Below are 15,781 nucleotides of genomic sequence, written 5' to 3'. Positions count from 1 at the left end.
GGCCATTAGACAGAGGTGGCTCTAACGCCATGGTGGCCTATAAATAAACCAAAATCTAAGCCTGGAATGCCTCCAGGTTATGAAATCATAGCACTAAGAACAACCAATCACAAAGAGCCAGCTAGGCTTTACGCTACGACCAATCCATCACAGCTACAGCCTTTCTCCACGTCTGCCTTTTCTCTGTAAAAGTCTCCCCCCACCCACAGATCGCCTCTGAGTGGCAAGGACAGTGAGAAAAGCAAAAGCAGGGAGGGTCGGGAATGGTGTGCAGCTGAGGGGAGTGGATCGGAGGCTACTGCTGAAACACAAAAACTGGCCTATGAGTTTCCGAACCGGCTCTGAATTGACAAGGGCATAAAGTCTAGAAGGATCTTTGAGGGTCGCCTGATGACACTTCATTTCCAGCTCACACGCTGACTTTGGAGAGCTGACCTCACAGAAGACCAGTCTCCATGGCCCTCACACACAGTGATCTGTCCTTGGACCGTACATATGTCATACCCCATCCCGGTAGGTGGGGGCATATGGTCTAACTCAGAATGTGAAGAACTTTTGAAAATAAGTTGTATGCCCTCCCCCCTCCCCCCAAAAAAGCTCTCTCCCTGAACTCCTCTCCCCCGAGCACTCCCAAACACTTCCAGTTCGCACAGCCCAGTTCCAACAGATTTTTGTCAAAGAAACTCTTACAGTTTGCACTGTGCCTCAGTTTATGTTTTCACAACGTAAATAAGCACAAGGCTTCTTTCTGAGAGAGACTCTAGTGTACTAGCATTTTCTGTGCTCCTTTTTGCAAATACTTAGTTTTTAGTCTCTTTATACAAAACAAAGGGGCAAGGTAAAGGTAGCATTTGGGATGCAATTGGTGTGTTTGACTGAAATGGCAGCCAAATCACCTAATTCCTACCAGGAGATAATTTTTTTTAACATACATCAATGTCGTTTTGAACAGTCATCAGATAAATGAAATTAAAAAACAAAACAAAATCATGCAGAGCCAAACAGGTGTAACTGGTGGCTCCCAGCAATGCTCCCGGGTGAATAAAGCCGAGAACTTCCAGGATGTGGGCCCTGGGTGGTTCACCCCTGAGAAGAAAGGCAGCTCTGTGCCCAGCAAACTCTTTTAGTAGGGAGCAGCTAACCACTAACTTTATTAGGGAACGCTACTCGTACATAAAGCTTGCCTTCCCCAGAGGGCATTTAAATGCTCGATTGGAGTGTAGCCATCTTACTGGCTTTTTATAATTAACAGGGTATATTTTAAATGCCTTTGAGAAAACAGCTAGAGCTTATTACATATGAAATGTAGCATTGCGGTGGTTGCCCAGATCCGGAGGGAGGAAGGAATGGGGGGAATGGGTGTTCAACGGGGAGGGGGGGAGGGGGAGAGAGCGAGGAATTAGTATTTAGAGAGGATAGAGTTTCGGGTTGGGATGATGAATGGTGATGTTTGCAGAATAGTGTGAATAACGTAAGTGCTACAGAACTTAAACATGATTAAAAGGATAAATTTTATATCATGTATATTTTACCACAATAAAAAAAATACAGCATTGCTTGGCTAATAAAAATAAGAAGAAGAAGAAGAAGAAGAAGAAGAAGAAGAAAAAGAGCTGAGGTGTGAAGGGAAAATAACCAGACAATAAAAAAGAAAGAGAAAGAAAAAGGAATGGAAAGAAAAGAGATTGATGAGATTGCTAAGTCACCCCCTCCCCTGCCCAGAGCAGTCAGGGTGGGGCGGGGCAGCAGTGATCCTGCAGAGGAAAAGTGGGTTTCTCCCCCACCCTCCAGAGTCAAGAATAAGATCCCCACTCCGAAAACACTGGCGGGGCACCTGCAGCGAGGGGGTGCTGTGTGTGGTGGAGCATTTAATAACTGAACAAACTCGGGAACCCACCCTGCAGCACATAAAGCAAATCAAGCCACTGAGAAATGAACTACACACAAATGGCCAGACGTACATGAAAAAGACACACAGCAGCATCGACCTTCGGGGAAATGCAAGTCAAAACCACGATGGAATGCCACGTTACAGCCAGTAGGACGGTTACAATAGTAACACAGACAGCAGTGAGCGCTGACCCGAATGTGGAAAAGTCAGAACTCTCATCCATTGCTGGTGGGGGTATACAATGGTGCAGCCACACTGGAAGATAATCTGGCAGTTCTTCCAGAAGTTAAACACACAGTTACCATGCAGCCCAGCAATTTTACTCCTAGGAACACACCTGTGACAAATACGAATATAAGTCCACACCACAACTTGTACATGAATATTCATAGCAGCATCATTCACAATAGCCCTAAAATGGAAACAACCCCAAAATCCATCTACTTGTGAATGGACTAAGAAACAAAACCAAGCACTGGTCTACCCATGAAATGAACTACTGTTTAGGATTAAAAGGAATGAAATACTGATAGAGGCTATAACATAGACGAACCTCCAAAACATTTGGCTAAGTGAAAAAAGCCAGACACAAAAGACCACCTGTTACATGATCCCACGTAAACGAGGTGTACAAAGCAGGCCAGTCCTCAGAGACAGAAAACAGGTTCGGGCTGCCCTGGGGTTGGGGGTGGGAACAAAGATGAACCGTGATAGGGCATGAGGGATCTTCCTGGGGCGATAAAACTGTTATCAAGCTGAATTATGGTGAGGGTTGGTAAGCTTACTAAAAATTTTTGAATTGTACACTTAAAAGCGTGAATTTTATGGCATTTAAAAGACATACCTCAATTCAGTTGTGTTTTTAAAGAAAGGAGTGGGTGGAAAAAGAACTGTAATTCAGAGGGTCTAACAAGTGGAAAACCAAACACTCGGGCTGGTGCCCTGTGAGGGGAAAGTAGGAAGGAAGCCACAGGGGAAGGACCCTGAGGTGGGAATACAGGGGGTGGGGGTGAGGAAGGCCCGCGGTCCAGCCTCAGTGTGGCCCAGCTTCACTGCAGTCTAGGTAAAGACTGGTCTTCATTCATTCATTCATTCATTCATTCAACAGATATTGACACAGTATGCCAGACACTCAGCTATAGGCTGGGGTGCACGTCCTCAGTGAAATCACATTCTAGCAGGGGAGACTGGGCATCAAGAAGGGTAGGAGCGGTTTTTGGTAGATATGAGTATATTGGCCTCCTGTGGCTGCCATAACAAACTGCCATAAACTTGGAGGCATAAAACAACAGAAATTTATTCTCTCTCAATTCTGGAGGCTAGAAATCCAAAGTCAAGGTGCTGACAAAGCCATGCTCCCTCCAAAGTCTCTAGGGGAGAATCCTTCCTGGCTCTTCCAGCGTCTGGTGGCTCTGGGGGTCCTTTGGCTCGCACCTACATACGACTCCGATTCCTGCCTCTGCCTCTTTGCGTGGCCTTCTCCATGTGTGCTTCCTCTTCCTCTGTTTCTTGTGGGAACACGTGTCACTGGACTTAGGTCATACCTGGTTAACCCAGTATGTTCTCATCTTGAGAGTCTTAATTATACCTGTGAAGGCCCTTTCTCCAAACAAGGCCACCTTCACAGGTGCCAAGGTCTAGGACTTGGATGTATCATTTTGGCGGGGAGGGAGAGGTCCACAGTTCCACCTATTACACCGAGTGATTTAACACTGCTGATCAGGCCCATTGGATGCTCCTACCTGCATTACATCAGTATATTTAGAGGGCATTTTTAATATCAGTGCTCTTAGTTCAAGGTTCCTCAGAATGACAGAAATTTGTTTATGAACAGATTCACTCATCTGAATCATGTATATTTTTAGAAGCCTGATTTTGTTATTTTGAAATAAGACATGGTATTAAAAGGCTACGCATATTAGAAAAAAACACATTCAGACAATTAGGGCATTGCAAAAAATTTGCACCTTTTTTAGATAGAAAATTTTTAATCACTAAGATAGATGCATCTATCACAAGAAAAGTAATATGGAGGAAACCAAACTACCTTACAGATTTCTGCTGGTAGTCCCTTGGGAAGTACCAATGAATTGGGTTTTATTGTAATTAATGTTTTAACAGAAGGTACCCGCCCCAACCAGGGCCAAAAGAATATATCAGGAACAGCCGATATTGCACGGATATGTTAAATAGCTATTAGAAATACAAATAACTGTAGATACATAAATATATAATGAGGGACCTGTAGTTAATTAATGAACATCAGGCATTTATAGACACAGAAAAAATAGTCTTTAAGATGGATGGAAGGACAGGATGAAAACATAAAGCAGTGTGGGGCAGGGAACAGCATTGTGCTAAAGGAAAAAAATGCTGACTGCTGATTTATTGGGAAACCTAAAGGGGAAGATCTAAACAGAAGCATTCCCTAAGGTACATCCACCTAGAGGTTTCACAAGTTCTTTCGTGAGAAGAAACTGGCACGAATAGAGGAACTTAGTATGTATACAAAGTTATTAGCGTATTTAAATATATTTCTATTTTGCCTAACTCGTTCAAGTATATGGTGTTTATTCTTCACAGTGGGCTCAGTTCTTGTGAACTAAAAGTCCTTCGTTCTTATAAAGAAAACTTCCAAGTATTCATTAAAAGAGAAGAGAACGAGAATACCAATTAAGCTGGATAGGCCAGAATAAAACTTCAGCCAAGGTCCTGGTACCAAGGATAAGTAGACCGATGAGGCCCAACAGCAACCTCACAAGACGGGACTGGGGAACCTCACAAGACGGGACTGGGGTAAGACCTGCTCCTATCAGATTACACCATTTGTGTGTATGAAACAAACTCTGGCCTTTCTGACCCTTTCAATGTTGCCACAGCATCTGCAACTCACACAGATAAGAAACGAATCCCTAAAACGAAGGCAAATTCATAAACAGCACATCCACATCGGCCACGCTCCACTGTCGGCACCCATCCCCTTCCATCCGGACTTCTCAAACTTTTATGCCTTTTCAGCAGAAGCCAAGGAAGCACCAACGCATCACTGTGATTTATATTATTGTCTTGCAAATTCTCCTAAACATAACTACAAGCAAACAAACTTTCAGCACTGGATCCTTATTTAGATTAGTGGATTTTTTCTTTGACCAGTCAGGCTACTACCCACCTTTTATTTAATTTCACTGTGGTATTTTTGTTTGCTTTCTCTAACATTTTTAACATAGATAACCTAAGTTCAGCCTTCGTATCGCAAAGGAAAGCTTGAATACATTCATTCTGTATATTCTTTTGTACAAGCACCAGTAAACCCAGGAGTGAAATATCTGTAGTTATATCTCAATATAACAATGGACATTACTCTTTGTTCTCAAAGAATAACTCATAAGTGGCATATATTTAAATTCTAATCATTCAAGCAAAAATGCTAGAAAGCCCTCCCACCGCAGCCTCTGTGAAATGAGACATAAACAGAATTCCATGAGAGGGGGGCTGTTCCTTCGTGCCTGATCCAGTAACAGAGGGGAAGTGGTTGAGTCTGATAAATTTTGTTACGAGTTCCTCAACCTAGGCAATAATTACAAACTCATGTATTTAATTAGAACGGTGATAATTAGGTTGATTTCCAGATGACTCATTCTGTAAACCTTTGGCCATGAGTGCTCCAGCTGGAATGGGCCCTGTGCTGCCTTCCCCCTGACATCATTGGAAATCTTGAGTCAAGATCAAAGCTACTTTATGCCTCTCTGACCTTTCTTCACAATGCACAGTGGGGCCCAGTTTCTCAGCTCAGAATTTTCAGATTTGCTTCACTGTGCCCATGGGGTTACCATGTGCAGACAGCCTACGTGTAGATTTTCACTGGAAACCCTACAATAGGCTCATTGGAAATCACGTCTTGGCTTCTGGCTTTCAGGAAGTTTCCTAATCCAGATCCCACATTTCAGGAAATCGCATGTCTGGGTGACTCACTGAGGCTTCGGTGACTGGAGAGGTGGAGGAACAGTCCTCCCTTTACCCCTAGAAGTCTGCCACAGGCTCACGTCGCTCAGGAGACGCACTTGGAGAATCAAACTGGAGAAAGGACGCCTTACCGTGATAGTCATGTCTGCGCTGGATGTTCCTGTGGCGCCCGAGGCTGCCTCGTCTCCCCTCAGTAGCACGCTCTCCCACCCGACTCCTGGAAAACAACAGAACAGGGGTGTTGGAGCCGAGTGCATTCAGCTGGCATGTATAGACGCAATTGTCGTTTTGCCGATTCCAATCCCATGTGACTTGTAAAAGAAACCAATGATCATCCTCAGCACCTCACCTGCCTGGCAGTTACCATGGAGGAAAGCTTCCTTTTGGAAGTGTGGGCGGCCACCTCCTTTGTTTTGACCCAACCTCCAAGTTTGGAGTCCATTGTCCAAATCCTGTGTCTTACAGACAGTTCTGTTCCTAGCCCAGAGTAAAGAAGATGTTCGAATGAACTCCAGAATCCAGGCCTCACACTGCACTCTTACTCAGGGCTTACGGTGAATCCCAGACACAATAACATACGACTCTGAATCTTATTCAACACCCAGTAGAAACGATTCCAGATTATTCATGTCCTACATTCCACACACCTACTGGAAATAGCTGAGCTGTCACACTCACCGTTAAAATCTACATACGCTTTCTCTCCAAGTCTTGATAAATTTTAGCGTTCCTTTTCTCTTAAGCTGTCAGACCATCTCTAAGAGTATTTGTCAAGATACAAGATTTTGCTGTCTCCAACCTCAAAAAAGAAGCCGAGGGCTCTTATTTTGTAATACCTAAGAACAGAATATAGTAAAGCTGCATGAATTCAGATGTAATGGTGTGTGGAATTCAGATGTGAATGGAGGTGGAAAGGTCTATATTAGTGACAAGTTTGAAGTAACGACAAATGTATCTTTAAAAACAGACTTACTGCAATTTGACCGGCAATAACTAAGATATGGAAACAACCTAAGTGCCCATCAATGGATGAATGGATAAAGAAGATGTGACAAAACAACTCAGCTATTAAAAAAAAAGAGAAATCTTATCATTTCTGGATGGAACTTGAGGGTATTATGCTCAGTGACATAAGTCAGACAGAGAAAGAAAAATACCATATGATGTCACTTATATGTGGAATCTAAAACAAAACAAGCTCACACATCCAGAGAACAGACTGGTGGTTAGCAGTGGGGTGTGGGATTGGGGGCGGGGAGGTGAAACAGGTGAAGGGGGTTAACTGGAATGGAGTGAACTGGACTTACAGTGGTGAACACTACGCAGTGCACACAAATATTGATTATTTCTGTTCTACACTTCTGGCTGATGGGTGTGGGCAGCAGTGGCACCTGCCTTTTCTGAGCAGGAACATTTCATTGTTGATGCAGGACCTTCCAAGCACCCTTCCCCTCCACCACGGTGAACGGTAATGTTCCAGATAGTGGAGGTTCTGTCAGCCTGACTCCCAGCACGGAGGGATGCATAGCAGAGACAGCCAACCCACAATGCTGTGCAGAGTAAGTGAGAACTAAACCTTTATTGTTCTTAGCCACAGGAGCTGGGGCTGTTTATTATAGCAGCAAAACCAAGCCCAGCCTTAGGAGAAGGAGCCCTTCCATACTTGCCTTTCCCATCAATATCCAGTTCTCATTACAGAGTTCTTTTTTATTTTTTTTTAACTTTTTGATGTTAGAGAGAGAGAGAGAAAACATCAATTTGTTGTTCCACTCGCGTATGCATCATTGGTTGCTTCTTGTATGTGCCTTGACTGGATACCTAACCTGCAACCTTGGTGTATTGGGATGATGCTCCAACCAGCTGAGCTACCCAGCCAGGGCCTACAGAGAGTTCTTGACATAAATCGTGTTCTGGCCTCTAAGTCAGTTCTGCCATTTATATTTTATCTCCTCCACCAAGTTATGCTGGCCCATACTTTCTACTTTTGGGGGGGCCCCTCTCTGTTGCCCAGTGCTTATTGTGCAGATTAGTTGCATCTCACGAAGGTTTACATTCCAAAGACAAGGGCATAGGCCTGCACGGTAATAACTGCCCTTGAAAATGCCTTACATCTCCCATGCAGCGCAATGCAGCCCCGTACTTCAGAAAGCCCCACAGAGCCACATTTTGCTCTAGCTTCGGACAGACCATTTCTTCTGCTCAGTATCAGATGATGTTGTTGGCTTGTACTAAAATCATGTTGTCCAAAAAAAATGCAGAAGTTGAAATTTTGGAATTCTCAGGGCCTGGAGATACTCAAACTACGAGAGAGAAGGAGCTGTGATCGAGTGCAGAGACAGAAAGCTAACACCTCCCTTGTCATCTTCACACTGGGGTGTGTCATTTAGGGTATTGTCTGCCACAGGTAATAGGAAGTCTATCTACTTCACGGAGGCTTAAGCACCACAGGATTGGTTGGATCATGGAACTAGAACTCCCAAGGTAGCACAGCACCACAGGTGGTTAATTTAGTGGCTCCATGGCCTCATGGCCTTAGTTTGACTTCTCTGCAATTTTCCTCTGTGGTCACAAGTTGGACATAGCAGTTCCGTGTGTCATGAAAACATCCAGAGACAGGGAAAAGAGGAGTAAATAAGCCCATCACAAAAGCACCCTTCCACACCCCTAAGCTGACTCCCAAAGCTTCCCGCATCAAAAACAAAGCGTAAGTCTATTCCTAAACTGATTGTGGAAAAAGGAATGGAATTATCCAAACTGGCTTGGAGCTAGTTAATCAAGATTGACCCCCTGGGTTGGGGAGGGTCTCAGCCTTCTCTGAGCACACAGTCCCCGGGAAGATGGTGAACAAAGGCACTAAGCAGATCTCGGCCAGCAACAAAGAAGGGGAGATGTTGATGGTCATCGTAGAAGTGACCACTAGAGTCTGTCACACAGGAGGACATGCACATAGCTTGCAATGGCAGGCAGGATCACTTATACTTTTAAAATTTCTCTTGTAATTCCTCTTTTTGTCATTTGCTTACCTAGAAATATGCACTTGCATTCATGTAAGTTAAATACACAGGTGATGCCAGGACTAAGCCTTACCTTCTGGTGCCAGCTCCTTGGAGTCTTAACTCAGTGCCAGGCTGACATCTCCACCTCCTCCCCCCACTGTGAACACACAGCCCCGACCCTGAGCCCCGCTTCTCGGGGTGCTCACTAGGGCCTGAGCCAGGAGTGCCCTTAAGTGTGCCTTGTCTGCTGATGTCTGCTCATCAGCGCTGAGCTTGTAAGCACAGTGGGCAGGACTGGGCCTGATACCCAGTCAGTGTCACCTGGCTGTCTGCTCAATGAGAAATGTGAGTTTGGGCAGCCAGGTTGGAGGGACAGGAGCTCCTGAGTGGGCCTGGGTAAGGGCAGAGCGTGCCCAAAGGAGAAAAGAGGAAGACTAAAAGGAAGACTAAAGGAAAGGTGTGGAGGGCATTGGAAACAGTTGTACCTGTGAGCTGGTTCACTCTAGATGCTGAAGAAACACGCAGACTATGATTTGCCTCGTCCCCCAGAGCCAGGCAAGGTCTGGTGGCCCTGCACACTCGCCAGCAAACCCAGAAAGAGAAACCACATGAAGTGTGGTCACCAGATACAACACTGGGTCTGGGTGATAAGACCCTGAGCACTTTGAAGAGAGGGCTGTCCATTCACGGGCTCCACCCGAGACTCACCTTACTCCTGGTCACCCCCCGGCACACAGCAAGGGTACATGAAGTGTTTTCCTAATTGAACTGGTGTCAGACAGGGCTTTGCGTCTGCCAAAGCTGCTTTCTCATCCGGATACAGGGCTCCTCTGCCGTGTCACCTGATGGGTGCCCCTGGCATCTACATGGCCTTTTCCTGGTCACATTCCTCTCCACCTCCCACGGTCATGCCGACTGGGCAGCTGGAATAGACTGTCTTAGAAGAGCTCAGCCACAGACAGATTGGGGAGAAAAAAATCCCAGATGATGACCTGCGTAGCCTGGCTTAGGGAGGGAACAGAGGGCACAGCGCAGGGCCTTCAACAGCTAGGCATGTCCCTCTTGTTTGCAGGGGGTTTTGGGAAAGTCTTCTCAGGTGTGTCCAACCGGCACTGTGCTTATCCATCCTAGCTCTTCTCTTTCTCATCACACCTCTGCCTGAACCCTCACCAGCCCACTGACTTAAACGACGTCATGGAACTGCACGAAGTCTAGAGCCCAGCCTTCCACGTTCCAGTAGGAGGACCAAGGACCTGAGACAGAAAAGATGCCACGGTCTCAGGCCGTAGCTGGTAAGCTGGGACCAAAGGGACTAGATGCCAGATTTCCAAGACTGGGGTTCTTCCTGGGGCCCAAATGATACCAAACCCATTTTACAGACAAAAGCCTGTAAAAGCCATTGTGAAACCATTTTGCTTGATCACAATGAAAAGAATGGGGTTTGGGCCTCGTTCCCACCACGTCTTAGCTCTCTTGCTCACCCAAGTCTCTGCACAGAGCCTCAGAATCCAGACTTGCCCAGCTATTTGTCTTTCTTTTAGTTGCCTTTGACTCTCCCGTGGGTTTCAAAAAATCCTACTCTGTTCTTGGAGGAGTTCTCAGCGGGGTGGTCATTAAAACCTAGCGGAACTGCAGAACAATGATTTGCCTTTACATGCTCCGGCCCTGGGAAACCCCACCCAAGGATAAGCTGATGGGGCTGCTTCCTCAGAATGGGAAGCCCTGCCCCGGGGCTCGGAGGAGTGGAGCAGGATGGGACCCCACCCCAGCCCGCCCCGCCACAGGTGGTGGCTCATCCTCATCCCCGAGCCCCAGCCTTCTCTTCCCTCGCTCAGACGGAAGGCCAGGCCCTGGGGGCCTCTGAGAGCGACGGTGGCAGGGGCATCTCCCCCTCCCTGGGCCCTCCTCCCTGAGATGAGCTCACTGGGAAAAAGAGAAAGGCCCACCCTTGGATGGATGACAAGTCATTTCCTCAAACTCACCCAAAGGTCATTTCCCCTTCCCTGCACCTCTACGTCCCTGAGTAAGGGAAGCCACTCTGGGTGCTTCTGAGGCGCAGATGTTCAGGTTGCTCAAGATGCACAAAGAAAAATCCTCAATGTCTTGCCAGGCGTGTCCCCCATGCCGTCTTCACCCCACTGCTCTCCCCAGCACATGGCCACAGCAACACCGGCCCTGGCAGCTCGCCTGTACTGAGGACAAACTGCAGGCCGAGGACTATGTCTCTGTGTGTATCACCTCGTTCGATCCTCACAGGAGACAGGTACATGAGGCAGTACAATATCATTCCCACTTTACAGAGGAGAAAACTGAGGCTTAAAAGAATTAAAATGGAACTACTAGGTAATGGAACCAATACTTAATCCAAGCACTCGGGCCTCAGAGGCTCTTTGTTTAACCAGTCACCTTACTACCACTCAGAAGATTAGTATTCCTTCTGTTTTCAGAGGTACGAGAGCAGGAAGCCTGAGGATTCTGTTCCCACAAGGGAAATTTTCTTCCCTGTGGTTCCAGTTCAAGCTGGCTCAGAGCTCGCGATGCACCGGTCATTAAAGGTTTTTGCGGTGAGGCACCTAGAGACATGGACAGCCCTGGCTGGCACGGACCCCAAACCCAGCACAGTTCAGCAAACATTACTAAGGGTCCACAGGGCCTCTCTGTGGCGGCTAGGATGGGCGATTCTTCCTTGGTGCAGGAAGAACTCTGAGGCATGGCTCCGCGGGATCCCAGAGCCACCTAGTTCTGCAGAAGGCGGCCTGAGCAGCAGAGATCGTGAAAGGTGGATGAAGATTAAGATTTTATAAAGCACCACCCTGGCTGGCATAGCTCAGTGGATTGAGCGCGGGCTGCGAACCAAAGCTTCATAAATTCGATTCCCAGTCAGGGCACATGCCCAGATTGCAGGCCACGGCCCCCAGCAACCGCATATTGATGTTTCTCTCTCTCTCCCTCTTTCTTCCTCCCTTCCCTCTCTAAAAATAAATAAATAAAATCTTTGAAAAAATAGATTTTATAAAGTACCTAGTGCCTCTGAGCTCCACCTTGGGTTTGGATACCCCACAAAAAACCCAGGACAAGCGTTGGGGGATCTGAGAAGCAGCCTTGCATGGGGAAGATGTGGAAACTGACAGCACTCTGGGCTGGAAAATCGTCCGCTGCTTCTCCCAGACTCTCTCCCGTCAGCACGAGGCGAGAAGGAACCATGCTGCTGCTGCTGCTGCTGCTGCCGCCGATGATGATGATAATGGCAGCTATCACTTCTTGAGTTCTTGTTATGTGCTCTTTGTCGTGTTATAGTTAACGTATATTTTTTTGCAAATGAAAGTAAACACTACTTTCATCCTCACGGTCCAGATAGCAAAAATGAGGCTGAGAGAGGTAAGTAATTTGCCCAAGAACACCCAAGCAACGGCAGATCTGGGATCTGGATAAGGCTCTCCAGGGCCAGTGTTCACGCTGCGGTGTGCTCTTGCTACTCACCTCCGCTGACCAACGTGCCCTTGACCAGAAGGGCAAGAAAGGCACCTCTCTTGAGATTGTGAAGGTGCATGCATACACGTACCTGCTGGCCACACGTATATACTCTGTGCAAGCACATGCACACACACATGCACACACACATGCACACACAGCCATCTAGGCGCATGCCTTTTGGCACACACAGAGCCACATGTGCACACATGCATAACCCATGTGCCTGCACACACACGTGTGTGTACTGAGATGTGAAGCTGCAACAGTTCTTTAGCTACCCCCATTCACTGTACACTCTGGAGCCTTGGACCGCCCATTAGGGAGAAAAGACCCTTTTCTGTCACAGCGTCTGGGAGTGGGTGGGGAAACTGGGTGTTTCTCTTCCAGCTCTCCCCTCAAACGTGCATTTTAAGCAGCCTCCCTTATGGGAAAGGGGAAGCAGACTGTGACCGAGTGAGAACAAGAGCGCAGAAGGATCAGGGTACAGAGTTTCAAATGAGTGTTACAAGGCCCTAGAGGCCCAAACCAGTTTTGAAAATGGCTTGTTTGGGCTGGCCTGCACCATTCCTCAGAAACTAAAGCCATTTCAGGCCACGTTGCTGCCTGCTGCCAACCCAAGGGGCTGTCCACCAGCAGGCTCCCTTCGCAGAGCTTAGAGAGCCGGCAGCTCAAAGCCTTGCTCCACTCTCAAAGTAATCTGAGGATGTTACCACGTAGTAGGGCTTCTCCCCAAGTCCAGTACAGGATTCTGTTGTATTCTGTACAACAGCCTGATTTTTAGCTTTGTCAGGCTGATTTTACTAGGCTGGAAAGATATTTGATATCATCCCTAAACAATGTGATGTCAAATTCAATAAAAACCCAAGCTACCACCTTGGGTCCAGTGTCCAAGCAGAGGAGATGTGCTGTTTTAATTCAGAGTTAAAACAGCAGGAGATGACAGGGGCACATCTAAGGCCCTTGGGCTCTTTGGAGGGTCAGCCCCCTCGCTGGTGTGCTGTGACTTTCTCTCTCCTGACCGGGAAAAGGGTGCCATTGGCCTGGAGGCACCGTTAGAGAGCGTGGCCCGTGGGGACGTGAAGAAGCTGGTCTCGGCCATGTTTTACCCAGCTGACCGCCCTCCCCCGCCCCTGGCCCCACTGCCAGCTCCAGCCCCGAGAGGCAAGGCCCCCCAGCTCATGTGTCTTCCATACCATCAGCCTTGTTGTTTTTCACAAACGTGCCTGTGGCCACATCACTGCCCCCCCCCCCCCCCACCTGGACCTCAGTCCTTGCAATCCTGCTGTGTGCCCTGCACTGTCCTTGGGCTGCGGACACCCAGAGGGAGAGACCTGGTCCCAGCCCGCAGAGAGCGGGACGTCAGGGAGGGGGTTTTCTCTCCGGGCCATCCGACTTCTGGCACTGCTCCTTTCCTCACGGCATGGGGCCTTCCCCTGCTAGGTGGTCAGGATGTTACATTTCCTGGCTGAGTTCTGGGTGTCCTGCCAGCAGAGCTTCCTCCCCTTCCCCTGTGGGGGGGGCTGTGGTGGTGTCAGGTGACCTGTGGGAGCTCACCCAGCCATTCAGAAAACACAACTCAATGAAGGAAATGTGTAGAGGAGAGGATATTTTAAAAAGAGTCCTCTGGAAAGTTCAGGAAGGGTCTTAGCGCAATCATCAGAAGTTATCGAGGGTGACCCGTCTGGCTTGTAGACATGCTTTCATCGGCAAAACACTGCTGTTTTAAATGCCTTAGTTGCCAATATTTAAAATTGGCAACAAGAATTTATGTGAACGTCCAAACATCTAGTTTCTTAGAAAAAGAGAGAGAGAGAGAGTTTTCGCAAAACTGGGCCCAGCACCCACAGCTCTACATGGCAGCAGCTGCTAGGAGCTGCGATTGCTACTCTGACAGCCCTTGTGATCCTCCACAGCTTTGCTTGTGATTTGATGTCATGTCGCTCACTAACAGTAACAGTCTGGCCCCTCACGGTGTCTGAGTCTACAGTCCCAATCTGCTCTGATTCCCGCCAAGTCCCCCACGAGCAGGCTCAGAGAAGTTGGGAACTAATCCCACTTCCGATTCTTTTTGGAAGAAGACTTTCTGAAATAGATTGAATTTAAATCATCAATTTAAAAGATATACTCGAGCCCTGGCTGGTGTAGCTCAGTGGATTGAGTGTGGGCTGCAAACCAAAGCATCGCAGGTTCGATTCCCAGTCAGGGCACATGCCTGGGTTGCAGGCCACGGTCCCCAGCAACCACACGTTGATGTTTCTTTTCTCTCTCTCTCTCTCTCTCTTTCTCTCTCCCTTCCCTCTCTAAAAATAAATAAATAAAATCTTTTTAAAAAAGAAACTAATTATCAAATTACCACCAACCTCATTATATATAAAAAAAAGAAAGAGCCCTGGCTGGTGTAGCTCAGTGGATTGAGCGCGGACTGCGAACCAAAGTGTCACAGGTTCGATTCCCAGCCAGGGTACATGCCTGGGTTGCAGGCCATAACCCCCAGCAACCGCACATTGATGTTTCTCTCTCTCTCTCTATCTCCCTCCCTTCCCACTCTAAAAATAAATAAATAAATAAATAAATAAATCTTAAAAAAAAAGAAAGAAAAAGTAAAAGATACACTTGACTTGGCCAAAGCTGGTTAGTAACTCATTGTGGAAACTGGCAGAAGAACCACATGACTGCTCGCTTCACCAGCCTTACTTTCCTTTCCCTGTACAACAAGGATAACCACAGAAAACTCAGGGTCTGGATGTAAATGAACTGAAACAATATACATCACTCCTCAGCTCAGTGCCAGGAACACAGCAATTAATCACGGAAAGACATTATTATTATGTTTATGCTGTGATGCCCTAGTGGCCTCACGTTTAAATAAACGACTTCTAGGAATACGCAGCCTCATAAATTGTGGCCGAGAAGCGTGTTGCCAGGAGAAAGAGCAGAGGTCCACATCTGAAGAGAAGCTTCTAAAATCCTCATGGGGCTGGGACCATAAGTAGCATCTCTGCTGGGTTATTCAGCCGACTTCAATTTCTGCAAATAGTGGTGATGACTTGGCCCCTTCCTTCCCCCTCAATCTCTCATAGCTCTCTCTTTTTTAAGATTTTATTTATTTATTTTTAGAGAGGGAAGGGAGAAAGAGAGAGAGAGAGAAACATCAATGTGCGGTTGCTGGGGGCCGTGGTCTGCAACCCAGGCATGTGCCCTGACTGGGAATGGAACCTGCGATGCTTTGGTTCGAAGCCCGCGCTCAATCCACTGAGCTATGCCAGCCAGGGGTCATAGTTCTTAACTAGGCTTCAGTAGAAACTACTTTAGCCGGGTGAGAGTTTCTGACTCCCAATTCGGAGCAGATTTAGGGGCCTGCAGGTGGAGAGGCAGCCAGCCAAGGTTAAAGCCCTAGTGCCCAGTCCCTGAGGATGTGACTATGTTTGGAGGTAGGGTCTTTAAAGAGGTTATTACA

At 47.2% G+C, this 15,781-nt stretch overlaps 1 protein-coding gene across 7 annotated transcripts in view; it reads right to left on the bottom strand.

Moving 5' to 3' along the window:
* PALM2AKAP2 (PALM2 and AKAP2 fusion) overlaps positions 1-15,781 on the bottom strand; it is a 411,865-nt gene that overhangs the window by 120,930 nt on the left and 275,154 nt on the right. For all 7 annotated transcript variants that reach the window (XM_036022040.1, XM_036022031.1, XM_036022034.1 and 4 more), the window contains one exon: positions 5,986-6,071. In XM_036022040.1, the coding sequence (XP_035877933.1) occupies positions 5,986-6,071 (86 nt within the window). The remainder of the gene's footprint in view (positions 1-5,985; positions 6,072-15,781) is intronic.

The sequence above is a fragment of the Phyllostomus discolor genome, chromosome 3, assembly GCF_004126475.2.
Source record: "Phyllostomus discolor isolate MPI-MPIP mPhyDis1 chromosome 3, mPhyDis1.pri.v3, whole genome shotgun sequence".
NCBI lineage: Eukaryota > Metazoa > Chordata > Mammalia > Chiroptera > Phyllostomidae > Phyllostomus > Phyllostomus discolor.
This window is presented reverse-complemented; position numbering and strand designations above follow the sequence as displayed.